The 13,027-nt window shown below is 37.0% G+C and overlaps 1 protein-coding gene across 5 annotated transcripts in view; it reads left to right on the top strand.

Annotated features, from left to right (window-relative positions):
- Positions 1-13,027, top strand: part of LOC127502798 (rho-associated protein kinase 2-like) — a 34,058-nt gene that overhangs the window by 16,666 nt on the left and 4,365 nt on the right. For 4 of the 5 annotated variants that reach the window (XM_051876174.1, XM_051876173.1, XM_051876175.1 and 1 more), the window contains 16 exons: positions 540-786; positions 1,998-2,104; positions 2,208-2,367; positions 2,859-3,019; positions 3,120-3,304; positions 4,894-4,963; positions 5,082-5,185; positions 5,405-5,591; positions 5,731-5,824; positions 5,932-6,026; positions 6,177-6,359; positions 6,466-6,637; positions 7,515-7,715; positions 11,439-11,506; positions 11,592-11,680; positions 12,944-13,022. In XM_051876174.1, the coding sequence (XP_051732134.1) occupies positions 540-786; positions 1,998-2,104; positions 2,208-2,367; positions 2,859-3,019; positions 3,120-3,304; positions 4,894-4,963; positions 5,082-5,185; positions 5,405-5,591; positions 5,731-5,824; positions 5,932-6,026; positions 6,177-6,359; positions 6,466-6,637; positions 7,515-7,715; positions 11,439-11,506; positions 11,592-11,680; positions 12,944-13,022 (2,202 nt within the window). The remainder of the gene's footprint in view (positions 1-539; positions 787-1,997; positions 2,105-2,207; positions 2,368-2,858; positions 3,020-3,119; positions 3,305-4,893; positions 4,964-5,081; positions 5,186-5,404; positions 5,592-5,730; positions 5,825-5,931; positions 6,027-6,176; positions 6,360-6,465; positions 6,638-7,514; positions 7,716-11,438; positions 11,507-11,591; positions 11,681-12,943; positions 13,023-13,027) is intronic. The other variant, XM_051876176.1, reaches the window with a different exon arrangement.

Raw genomic sequence — 13,027 nt, 5'->3', positions numbered from 1 at the left:
AAAAACTTTTTAAAAGTAAAAAAGAAGACTTTAAAAATAATAAATGTTTGAGGTTTGTTCTTGTAAGTGAAGACAATTGCTAATGGAACAAAATACTGTTATATTCAAATGTGCTTATATTCTTATACATTTCTGAAGCCTTAATATCAGCTTAGCTTCTCATATACACTACCGTACAAGTTCGGGACAGTAAGATATTACCCAATTAGCATATTAAAATGATTTCTGAAGGATCATGTGACACTGAAGACTGTAGTAACAATGCTGCTGATAATTCAGCTTTCCCATCACAGGAATAAATTACATTAAAAATATATTAAAATAGTAATTATCACTTTAGATTATTACTATTAATATTACTGTTTTTACTTGAAATGCAGCCTTGTTGGACATAAGAGACTTCTTTCAAAATCATTAAAAAAAATCCCCTGAACTTCTGAACAGTAGTGTGTTGAACAGTAGATTTTGTTTTAAGGATATATAGATGTCCAGTATTATGGAATAAAAGGGATTCTGATACTAAATGATTGTGTCCTTAGCTGGAGGAGGTGAATGCTAAGCTTCAGGCTGAGGTGGAGGAGTCTGAGAGGCTGAAGAAGGCCCAGGGCGAGGTGTTGAGACACTCCCAGCAGCTGGAGGTCTCTCTCAAGGAGCTTCAGGAGCGTCTGGCCCATCTGGAGAGCAGCAGGCTCTGTCTGGAACAGGAGAAACAGAGCCTGCAAACCTCACTGCAGGAGGAGAAGCGAGAGAGAAGCCTTGGCTCAGAGACCATCAGTGAACTACAGGGTGGGTGCATGTATGTCTGTGCCAGACTGTGTACATCAGACAGAAGTAGCTGTGAGCATCTACCGAGCTTCCTAGAAGGAGATTACGTTACATTCTAGGGATCACACTTGTGTGCCGGTCTATGTGAGCGAGTGAAAGCAAATGTTTATGTTTGAGCGTGTAGTGGTCAGCTTCTCGCTGAAAGACACACTGGGCTCTTGTCTGCTGGGCAGTGTTGTTGTGTTGGGGTGGAGCTGCCCGCAGCAAATGTAAACATAAATAGTACGTTATTTTAAGGTCAGAGGCAGGTAGCTGACGTTATGCTGCTAGACAGGGAAAAATGGGCGAACAAAAAATATCTCTTATTTTCGGTCATATTTTCTGTTCTGTCTATTCAATTTAAAGGATTTGTCTCTGCAGGCTCTTTAATGTCCCGAGAGATCATTATGTGGTTTAAATAAACAGATTTCAATTAAGGAAGGTCACTTTAAAACTTTTTATCATGTGTTTATTTATTTTTGCTACTTTTAAGATGCCTTTTATGTATAGATTTTATTGATTTTTACCCCAGACCAAGACTTTAATCTTAAAATATGAAAATAAAAAAAATGTAATAACTTATTTATCTAAACACATTTTGAAATAAGCAAACCATAAACCACTCAATATGTACACTGATTTATATGTGTTTTTATTTTTACTCAATTTATGACTGTCCCTTAGTCTTTTCCACCATGACCACCATGATTTTGCCACAATATTTTTATTAAAAATTAGTTTAGGATTATGTTTGAGTCTTGTGATATGTGAAGAAAACAATGAAAAATTACTTGTGAACAGAATATTTATGATAGTCATTTCTGATCAATGTGTAATTTTGTTAAAGTATTTATTTAAAAAAAAAATATAATATATTTATATTATTGTCAAAACATTATTAAATTAATTTGTATCCATTTTTATTCTGATAATGTTTAAAATATCATTCCCATCACCATCATTTCCGGCACAAAAAAATTGATTGATGCGTAAAGTGTTGTGATTTTATTTTCTAAAGGTTCACAGGCCCAAAAGTGCCCATAGTTGAAGAAACGCCCATTTATGGTTTTATGATTTGAGGTTTAACATTGTTAACCTGAATTCCTAACCTTTGACTTCAACTTCTGTCTTGTCTTTTTGATATAACTATGTCTTCCTTTCTTTCTGTATTTCTATCTTTATTTCATTCTCAGGTCGTGTCTCCGGACTGGAGGACGAGTTGAAACACATAAAGGGTTCACTATCAAAGGCAGAAGTAGAGAAAAGACAGTTACAGGAGGATCTTACTTCCCTGGAAAAGGTGTGTCGCGTGTGTGTTTGATTTACATTCTCAGCACATGATGTGTGTGTGGTGTGATGTGTATGTTTGTGAAACTCCATTAATGTTGTCCCTTCAACCACAGGAGAAGAACAAGCAGGAGATCGATCTCTCCTTTAAACTCAAAGCAGTTCAACAGAGTCTGGAGCAGGAGGAGGCGGAGCATAAAGCCACTAAAGCCAGATTGGCCGACAACAACAAAATCAATCAATCTATTGAGGAGACCAAGTCTGAGTCCCTGAAAGGTAAAATTACACAGTAGCATCTAATTTAAAAGATTTTAAAAGATTTAGATTTTCACTACAAATTAAAAACAAAAAGTGTTGTTTAGGGGAGCGCAATTTAGATGGAGGGAAAACAAATTCTGGTTACCTTAGTAAGCCATTCTTTTACTATGGGGAAAGTGCCCACTCAATAGGACATTTACAGATTTTTTTAGAACTAACTTGCAATACATATAAAGCTACTTCCCAAAAGGAATTTGAGGCATAATTTGTCTCACAACAAAATACTTTAGGCTTGTCTTACATCAGAAGACAAGAAACTTGTCTTCTGAAACATCAGAAACTTGCTCGTCAACATTTACATGATTCTTCTAGACGTGCCTTACATTTCTGATCTCTGTATAAAAACAAAAATATCTTCTGCTTTCTGTTCTAGCTGAGTGAATCTGTCCGAAGTCTGTAGTACAAGGCTTGTTCAGAGTTTGGTGATGATGTGTGTGTTTTTGTGACAGATATGGAACATAAGCTGCTGGAAGAACGATCTGCGAAGCAACAGTTGGAAAACAGACTGATGCAGCTGGAGAAGGAAAACTCAGGATTAGACTGTGATTACAAACAAGCCAAACATGAGCTTCAGGAGCTCCGCTCACTCAAAGAGAAACTCACTGAGGAGGTACACCTGTCTGTCTGTTTTCTTGCCTGGTTGTAGCTGTCTGTCTACCTGAAGATTTTAATTATTTGATTTAATTTGATTGTGTGTGTGTGTGTGCCAGGTGGAGGTGCTAAGTGTACGTGTGCAGCAGGAGACTCAGAGGAAGACTCTGTGTCAGAATGATCTCAAAGTGCAGAGGGAAGAGATCAGCACCCTACGCTCCTCAGAGAAACAGCTCAAACAAGAGCTCAACCATCTGCTCGAGCTCAAACTCAGCCTGGAGAAACAAAATCAGGAACTGCGGAGGTGAGTGACTTGCTGAACCACAGTTTTTCAATGCTGATACTAGTGTTTAGTGAGTAGGGTTGTGTGTATATGTATGCATATACATTGTATATATATATATATATATATACACACTATTCTACACAATTTATTGATAGAAAATAAAACATACAACAAAATTCTGATATTAAATGAACATGTAATATGAAAATTCTGCATTACACAAATAGCAAAGTTTCAGTAGACCACATTCACACCTATAACAATAAATATTTTAGTGTATACACCATACGATAACATTCTTTTTATTTTATTTTTCTCAAGCTCTTTAAAGTCGGGTGGATTCTAATTGGCTGTCAGTGTTTTTATCGGTTATCAGCTGAAAAAAAATCGTTCTGAAAGGGATTCCAATTATACTGTTCCTCTTTGTTGTTATCATTATAGTTGTGGTGTGGATGCCCCTATTCTCATAGAATTAGAATGATTATTATAAATTTATAGTTATAGTTATCATTTAGTGGCGTGCAGTGGTGTTCTGAAATGAGGAGGCACATTTTTTATTTATTTATGAATCAATGTAATTTCATGTGTATTACTCTTAACATTGACACATCTTCCTTGTTAAATGAACATTACTTTACATTACATCAAAAAAGAAAAAAAGAAACCAAACACAATTCTATTTTGTAGTTTTATATTAACAATGTATTGTAATAAATGTAATAATTGTAATAATTCTATTTATCAAAACCAAGTAAATCTCATCAAGTTAGTGTTTTAAGCATTTCTACATTCATTCCAAAATAATAACTAAAGGCAATAATAATTTAAACAATATGTTTTGTGTATTGATGTTTTTCTTTTTAATAGTCAACTTAGGCTATTTTGGATCATCAGTCATGCTCCGTAAACACAGTCTGTCACAGACACGAAGATGTATTTTTAATTTCTCCAAGCTGATTGCACTAAAAACCCCGCAGTCATCATGCTTTGAGTCCATTTCAAGTTTGATTTTGACGTGACATAAAGCAGTGATATCTAACTGGGTGATCTGTTTACTTACTTTTCAATTAGTCTTCCCATTGAGGCCATCATTTGTTCATTCAAACTGACCCGCGGAACGTGCACGCAAACAAGAGGCGGGATTTATTGCACAAACCAATCATATCCAATCATAACCAATTACATCCAATCATAGCGCGATGGAGACATTGCCTCCTCTCACGTGACTTTTCCCCATTTATTCTCAGTTACCCCCCACAAAACCCACCGCACGCTATAGGGGGTCTAATGGTTTTCTATGAGTAGAAAGGGAGGCATGACTCCTGACGAGTGACTTGCGCTCTTTTTAATGTCATAATTTGTAATATTTGTGTTGTTTTATGGGTAATATGGATTATTTTCTCATCCTATTTTTTTTGAGGAGGCACTGCCTTCCTTGCCTCCTCGGAGGAAACGCCCCTGTTATCATTATAATTATAATGTCCTTTAGCCTGCTTGCTAAACTTACAAAGCGATACACTAAAACGCATAATGCATAGCACACACAAATATTATTCAGTGAGGATCAGCATTCAATAAAAAGGTCTCTGTTCTCTGTGTCCAATCAGGGAGAAAGAAGAAGCTGACATACAGCTGAAAGAGCTGAAGGACCAGTTGGAGGCAGAACAGTACTTCACAGTATGTCTGCCAGCTTTATCATATTTTATCATTGAATATGTGGATGGATGTATTTGGATTGGTTTGTGTATCTGTGTTATTATTTGTTTTTAAATGAAACATTTTTCCTTGATTCCAGAAACTGTATAAAACTCAGATTCGAGAGCTGAAAGAGGAGAGTGATGAAAAGACTAAACTCTACAAAGATGCTCAGCAGAGACTAGAGGATCTGCTGGAAGAGAGGTGTGTCTGTGTGTGTGTATTTGCTATTATAAAAGGATGTTGAGACATATCAAAGGGCTTATCCATTTTTTTAAAGGTGAAACCATATCAATTAGAGCAAGGTTAGATGAAAAGTAAGGTAAATAGATGCAATTAGTTAAGGATGAATGAACAAATAGCAATTTGTTCAATATGCTGAACTCTCGTTCAATACAAACTGGTTTGTGTGCGTTTATGTAGGGACTCATTAGCAACGCAGCTAGAGGCAAGCCTGACGAAGGCAGACTCTGAACAGTTGGCGCGCTCCATCGCTGAGGAGCAGTACTCAGACCTGGAGAAAGAAAAGATCATGAAGGAGCTGGAGATCAAAGACATGATTGCCAGACACCGGCAGGAACTCGGCGAAAAGGACAATACCATCAACTCGGTGAGAATACGAGATTTGTCTTACAGGAAATTTCCTGGTTCGGTACAGGTTATTATACATTTTATATAAATATGTGTGTGTGTGTGTGTGTGTGTGTGTGTAATAATTCATTTTAATTTAATCTTCTACATAATATAAGCTGGAGGAATCAAACCGCACACTCACTGTGGATGTTGGCAACCTGGCTAATGAAAAAGAGGAGCTCAACAATAAGCTCAAACATCTACAGCAAAGTGAGCATATTGCTGAAGTTAATATTATAAAATATGAATGGATTGATGTTATAATGTGCATATGTTATAATATACGTGCTTTAACATTTATAAATGTGTATACACAGAGCTGGAGATGGTCAAAGAAGAAGAGAAACAGATGAAATCTTTGACACTGTCCCTAGAGAAGCAGATACAGTCTGAGAAAACTCTCAAGATTCAGGTGTGTGTTGGGAGAAACATCTAACTTAAGGTTTATTGAATTTTAATCAAGGGTATATGTGTACATGTTACTCCATTATTTTCATCGCTTAAAATAGGTGTTACTAGCATGTCTCAGGTAAATTATAACATCCAGATGTCTGTATTGTAGGCTATAAACAAGCTGGCAGAGGTTATGAAGAAGAGTGACGTCAGGCCACAGCAAGGTAACAACAGTGACGTTCGCAGGAAGGAGAAGGAGAACAGACAGCTCCAGCTGCAGCTCCGCACCGAGAAAGAAAAACTCAACAACACCATCATCAAATACCAGAAAGAAATCAATGATATGCAGGCTGTAAGTGACATTAAATATGAATGAAACCACTAGAAAACCTGTCCAGTGGTCTATGTATAAATGCATAAATAAACAAAGCATACAAGAAGTGTTGTTCTGTTTGCAGACAATAGCAGAGGAGTCTCAGGTGCGACTGGAGATGCAGATGGCCCTGGACAGTAAAGACAGTGATATTGAGCGTCTGCGCTGTCAGCTCACTTCTCTGAGCATCCATTCTTTAGACACCACCAGCATCAGTAGCACCGGAAATGACCTGGAGGGTGATGATGCTTATCCAGGTATTTATCCAGGTTATGTCCCGTCAAGCAGAGGACTGCCTAATGTGTTTATCATCATTCATGTGCCATAAATGGTGCTAGGGGGAAGCTTAAAGGGTTAGTTAACTCTAAAATCAAAAAAAATTATGTCATTAGTTACTCACCCTCATGTCGTTCCAAACTCGTAAGACTTTCGTTCGTCTTTGGAATACAAATGAAGATCTTTTTGATGAAATCTGAGAGTTGTCTGTCTCTCTATTGACTGCCTTTGCAACAAACATTTTGACGCTTCAAAAAGATCATAAAGAGATTGGAAAACTGTTTGTTGCAAAGGCAGTCAATGGAGAGACAGACATCGCTCAGATTTCATCAAAAAGATCTTCATTTGTGTTCCGAAGATGAACGAAAGTCTTACTAGTATAGAAACGACATGAGGGTGAGTAATTAATGACATAATTTTTTATTTTGGGGTGAACTAACCCTTTAAGCCCCAAATGTTTTTAGTAAAGCCCCGAATATTAAATTTGTCACCATGCAATCAATTTAGGGCTATAAAATATATTCTGTTATTACAAACCAGAATATATATATATATAAGTATCGTATATAATGATTCAAAAACTAATTAATTTCTTAGAAGCACCCACAGTAACTTTGAATCAAACTTAAAAACACCTGGTAATTCAATTGTCATCACTTGTCATTTATTTTATCTTTTTATTCATTTTATTCATATCCACTGACCTTAGAACACATAACATAATCAATACACATAACTTTTTCCTCTTTTACTTGTTTTCCTTTTCACTCTCTTTAACTTCTAAATTTATGCATCCTTTTGCTTCTTTTCCTCATTCTTCTTCCATTCCTTCCCACTCTCACCATGATGCCGGTGTAGTGCGCATCACACACTCACACACCTCGGAGTCTATGTCCTTCACGTACCAACGGAGCTCCAAGTCAGTGTGTATTGATACCCGGCCATGCCGGATTGCTCCTCGCTTCCCCTCTGACTCAGAGGAAGAGGAGGATGAGGAAGACGAGTGGGAGCAAAGGCCTGCCCTGACATATGAGAAGCCTATTGACCAAGAGTCTGCAGGTGACTCTGCATGGAAACAAATTAGCACGCATACTGCCCCTTGCACTCGTTCACTTTTATTCAGTGTGGAGTTTGAATACTAAACCCCTAGACAGCTTTTTTGGATGTAATGAATGTTCAAATGAGCCTATGATGGCCAAAAATGCTGTCTTGGTAGGCAGCTCACTAAGTCAGTGATTCCCAACCAGGTGTACACATACCCCAAGCAGGTTACTAGAAGTACTTAGAAATATTTATCTTTTGTTTTTTTTAACCTATAACAAAATTGCTTTGTTCAACCTACAAACCCGATTCCAAAAAAGTTGGGACACTGTACAAATTGTGAACAAAAAAGGAATGCAATGATGTGGAAGTTTCAAATTTCAATATTTTATGCAGAATACAACATAGATGACATATCAAATGTTTAAACTGAGAAAATGTATCATTTTAAGGGAAAAATAAGTTGATTTTAAATTTCATGGCATCAACACATCTCAAAAAAGTTGGGACAAGGCCATGTTTACCACTGTGTGGCATCCCCTCTTCTTTTTATAACAGTCTGCAAACGTCTGGGGACTGAGGAGACAAGTTGCTCAAGTTTAGGAATAGGAATGTTGTCCCATTCTTGTCTAATACAGGCTTCTAGTTGCTCAACTGTCTTAGGTCTTCTTTGTCGCATCTTCCTCTTTATGATGCACCAAATGTTTTCTATGGGTGAAAGATCTGGACTGCAGGCTGGCCATTTCAGTACCCGGATCCTTCTTCTACGCAGCCTTGATGTTTTAATTGATGTAGTATGTGGTCTGACATTGTCATGTTGGAAAATGCAAGGTCTTCCCTGAACGAGACGACGTCTGGATGGGAGCATATGTTGTTCTAGAACTTGGATATACATTTCAGCATTGATGGTGCCTTTCCAGATGTGTAAGCTGCCCATGCCACATGCACTCATGCAACCCCCATACCATCAGAGATGCAGGCTTCTGAACTGAGCGCTGATAACAACTTGGGTTGTCCTTGTCCTCTTTAGTCCGGATGACATGGCATCCCAGTTTTCCAAAAAGAACTTCAAATTTTGATTCGTCTGACCACAGAACAGTTTTCCACTTTGCCACAGTCCATTTTAAATAAGTCTTGGCCCAGAGAAAACTCCGCCGCTTCTGGATCATGTTTAGATATGGCTTCTTTTTTGACCTATAGAGCTTTAGCCGGCAACGGCGAATGGCACGGTGGATTGTGTTCACCGACAATGTTTTCTGGAAGTATTCCTGAGCCCATGTTGTGATTTCCATTACAGTAGCATTCCTGTATGTGATGCAGTGCCGTCTAAGGGCCCGAAGATCATGGGCATCCAGTATGGTTTTCCGGCCTTGACCTTTACGCACAGAGATTGTTCCAGATTCTCTGAATCTTTGGATGATATTATGCACTGTAGATGATGATAACTTCAAACTCTTTGCAATTTTTCTCTAAGAAACTCCTTTCTGATATTGCTCCACTATTTTTCACCACAGCATTGGGGGAATTGGTGATCCTCTGCCCATCTTGACTTCTGAGAGACACTGCCACTCTGAGAGGCTCTTTTTATACCCAATCATGTTGCCAATTGACCTAATAAGTTGCAAATTGGTCCTCCAGCTGTTCCTTATATGTACATTTAACTTTTCTGGCCTCTTATTGCTACCTGTCCCAACTTTTTTGGAATGTGTAGCTCTCATGAAATCCAATATTTGGCATGACATTTCAAAATGTCTCACTTTCAACATTTGATATGTTATCTATATTCTATTGTGAATAAAATATAAGTTTATGAGATTTGTAAATTATTGCATTCCTTTTTTATTCACAATTTGTACAGTGTCCCAACTTTTTTGGAATCGGGTTTGTATATAAAATGACTAAAATGACTGAAAAATTATTAGGTATGTCAAATAATGCAAACATTTAACAACAATATTTATTTATTTATTTATTTACTTAATGACTTAAATTAGATATTTAAAGAGGACCTATTATACTTTTTTACATTTTTGACTTTGTTCAGTGTGTAAAGTTGCTGTTTGTGCATGAAAAAGGTCTGCAAAGTTAAAAAGCACAAAGGGAGTTATTCTCTATATCAGTAAGCACTGTTTCTTAACTCCCTGAAATGCCTCGATTGTAGTCTTGAGTTTTCTTCTGGTAAAGAGCTTGTTACAATATTCCTCATTTAAATAATTGCCGCCCAAAGCATACGCAAAAAAAGGGGGCGAGGACTGGTTGACACATTAGTAGTGTGTTGAAAATCACTGTTAAGTAAGAGGCGTGACCAGTCACAACACACTGGTCCAGCCAACCAATCAGAGCACACTGTGCTTTTCAGAAGGAGGGGCTTCATAGAAACTGGAACTAAATAGAGCGCTATTGACAGGCTGGGAAGAGAGGTGCTGCAAAATAAAAGAGCTTGCTTTAAAATGTGTGAAAAATAATGTTTTTTGAACATTTAAGCATGAACGCTTATTCTAGTAGACCCCAAAACAAAATCATGTCTTTGAAAAAGGGCATAATTTTTCTTTCTTTAAAAAAAAAAAATAAATAAAAAAAAATTACTTTTTTTACATTTAAGTACTAAGTACTACTTAACAATATGTGCATACTATAGGGTTAGGGTTAGGAAAGTGGTTTAGTTTCGAATTAGTTGCATGTAGTTGCAAAATAGTTTTAAATATTAAGTTAAGCTAATTGATGAAGGGGTACTTGACCCCCTACTAATGGGGCTGTTAGTGTATGTAAGACAATGGTTGGGAACCACTGCACTAGGTTTTGAAACACAGCCACACTTTCCAACATGGTGAGATGCTCATTAGTTGTGACGGTATTTTGCACATAATCACACTACTCACCTTGTGTGTTTTATAAAAGTCCATTAAAGGTGCAGCTACCGACATCTGAGAAACACTGTTTCACTCCCTTCATTGCTCTGCCCCCAAAATGCATGAACATCCAATGCACGAGTGGATGTCTCTATCGTAGCTGAAGCGAAGAAAAATAATGCTTTGTGAAAAACAAAGCTAAGATGACTAATGAACGACAAGGAAGAAGAAGAACAACAACAAAAAAAGAGTATAAGCAAGAGTTGGTTGTTAGTCACTAGCAGCACACCAGCTCCAGACAAACAATGGCACTCAAAGCTGTCCTGTTACTAACATTAGCTAACATTACAAGAACATATTTTGGTTCTGTGAAACATAGCAAAACCAATGTTACTCACCTATGGAGCAGAGACAACGCAACCTCTGCGTCTGTTTTCAGGCCTTCCCGCTTAGGTCTTTCCAGCGCTGGAAAGCTTTTCTAATATTAACATGGGTCCTATAGCTCTTGCCTGATCATAACCCTTCTTTTTCCAGTGATATTGCTCTGACCTTTTCTCTTTTGTAATGTCTCTCAGCCTTCTCTCTGAGTGGACACCCCCTACTGCTGATTAGCTGCAAGTGTGTTGTGGTGCTCTGTCCGATCCACTTTCAACAGTGTTTCTCAGAAATCACTTACTGCACATTTAACACTACTGAGAGCAATATCTTTTTTTTCCCCAAGAGACTTCTAGTACAGGTTGCATTCTGCCCCTGGGAAAGATGTTTCTGAAGGCTCTGAAATTGCTTAAAGAAACATTTGCTCTGCCTGTTCATATTCAAACCTGTGTGGCTCTGTAATCTTAAATGTGTAAAACACTCCTCTGTGGTTTTTTTTTTTTTTTTGTAACCACAGATTCTAGTCTTGAGGGATGGCTCTCAATGACTTCCAAAAACACCAAACGGTTTGGATGGGAAAAGAAGGTAAAGGTTTAAACATACACACTCATGTCGCACATCAACAAACCCTGTCTCATCATCTGTGTGTTTATCTCTGTGTAAATTGTAGTATGTGGTGGTCAGCAGCAAGAAGATCCTGTTTTATGACTCAGAGCAAGACAGAGAGCAGTCCAGCCCATTCATGATTCTGGACATAGAGTGAGTTTGGAAATACTACTCACAATCAAAAAATATCTTGGCCTAGATTTAAGGTTTATGTATATGAATTGCATATAAAATTCCAATAATTTGGATTACAGTTTTAACATAAACTAATAAACCTTAATGTGATGCATATTTATCGATCATAAATGAAATGAGAAAGATTTCTGCACTCAAAAATATTGACATATTTGGTTTATTAACAACTATTTGTATCTATTTGAGTTTATTTAAATCATGTTTTCAAAATGCATTTGTGCAAATGAATCAGCATAAAACTGGTAATTGTGAAGACAATTAAATTGATTTAGTTAAAAAGAATGAACATTGTTAAAATATAGCTAGCTGTGGAACAAGCAAAATTTAGTTAGTGAAATTGATTGAAACAAATCTGATTGATTTAATAATATGTAAAATTATAAAATTGGTTATTGTGTATTTAAACCAAATTAAGTTTATTAGTACTATTAGAGAAATCTTGCCAAATATGCAGTATGCATCACATTAATAGTATAGAGTGGTGCAGGGATGATGTATTTTTGTAGACCAGAAGTTAGCGTCACACTCGTTTCCTCTACAAAAACCCAACAGGACTTTTCCATTGGCTTTTGGATTGAAGTTCTGTGACTAAAAAAAGCTTATGATTCGTACACATTTTGTTCATCGTGATAATCTACACAAATTATCACAACTTTTAATGAGTTTTGAAGCATAAATACAATCAGCAGAAGTCAAAAGCTAAACGTACGCTATAAATGAACTACACCACAGTCGCATGACTTCAGCGTCACCATCACTAAGCTTCCGATGACTCTTTCAGTCTTTGTTTAAAAACATTTTCCCTGAAAGTTTGAGTTATGATAGTTTGCAAGAGCGAGATTATAAACACAACGAGGCTGTGAAAGTGACTAGTGAGTAGATGAGTTTACGTGTTCGCTTGGCTGATGACGTTAACCTCTGTATTCCCATTTAGTCACTTGTTAGCAACTGCCTTTTACAAGACAAGTAAAAGCTTTAAAAAAAAAAAAAAAATCACAAAAAAGTCCAATAACTACTCGTTTCTGGATTTTGGATAACAAAAATACATCATCCCTGAACCACACTATTAGTTTGTTTATGTTAAAACTGTAATCCAAATGGATGGAAATTCAATTACATAAATAATAAATTTAGGCCTACATATTTTTGAGTGCACACATTTACTGCTCTCTTGCACAGCAATAGCCATTTATTTCTAATGCTTCCTTTTTTCCCTCTTAGCAAACTCTTCCATGTGAGACCTGTCACTCAGACAGACGTGTACCGCGCAGATCCCAGAGAAATCCCACGCATCTTCCAGGTAAC

Source organism: Ctenopharyngodon idella, chromosome 20, assembly GCF_019924925.1.
Source record: "Ctenopharyngodon idella isolate HZGC_01 chromosome 20, HZGC01, whole genome shotgun sequence".
Lineage (NCBI taxonomy): Eukaryota > Metazoa > Chordata > Actinopteri > Cypriniformes > Xenocyprididae > Ctenopharyngodon > Ctenopharyngodon idella.
The sequence above is the reverse complement of the archived record's forward strand: the minus strand, read 5'-3'. Positions and strand labels throughout refer to the sequence as shown.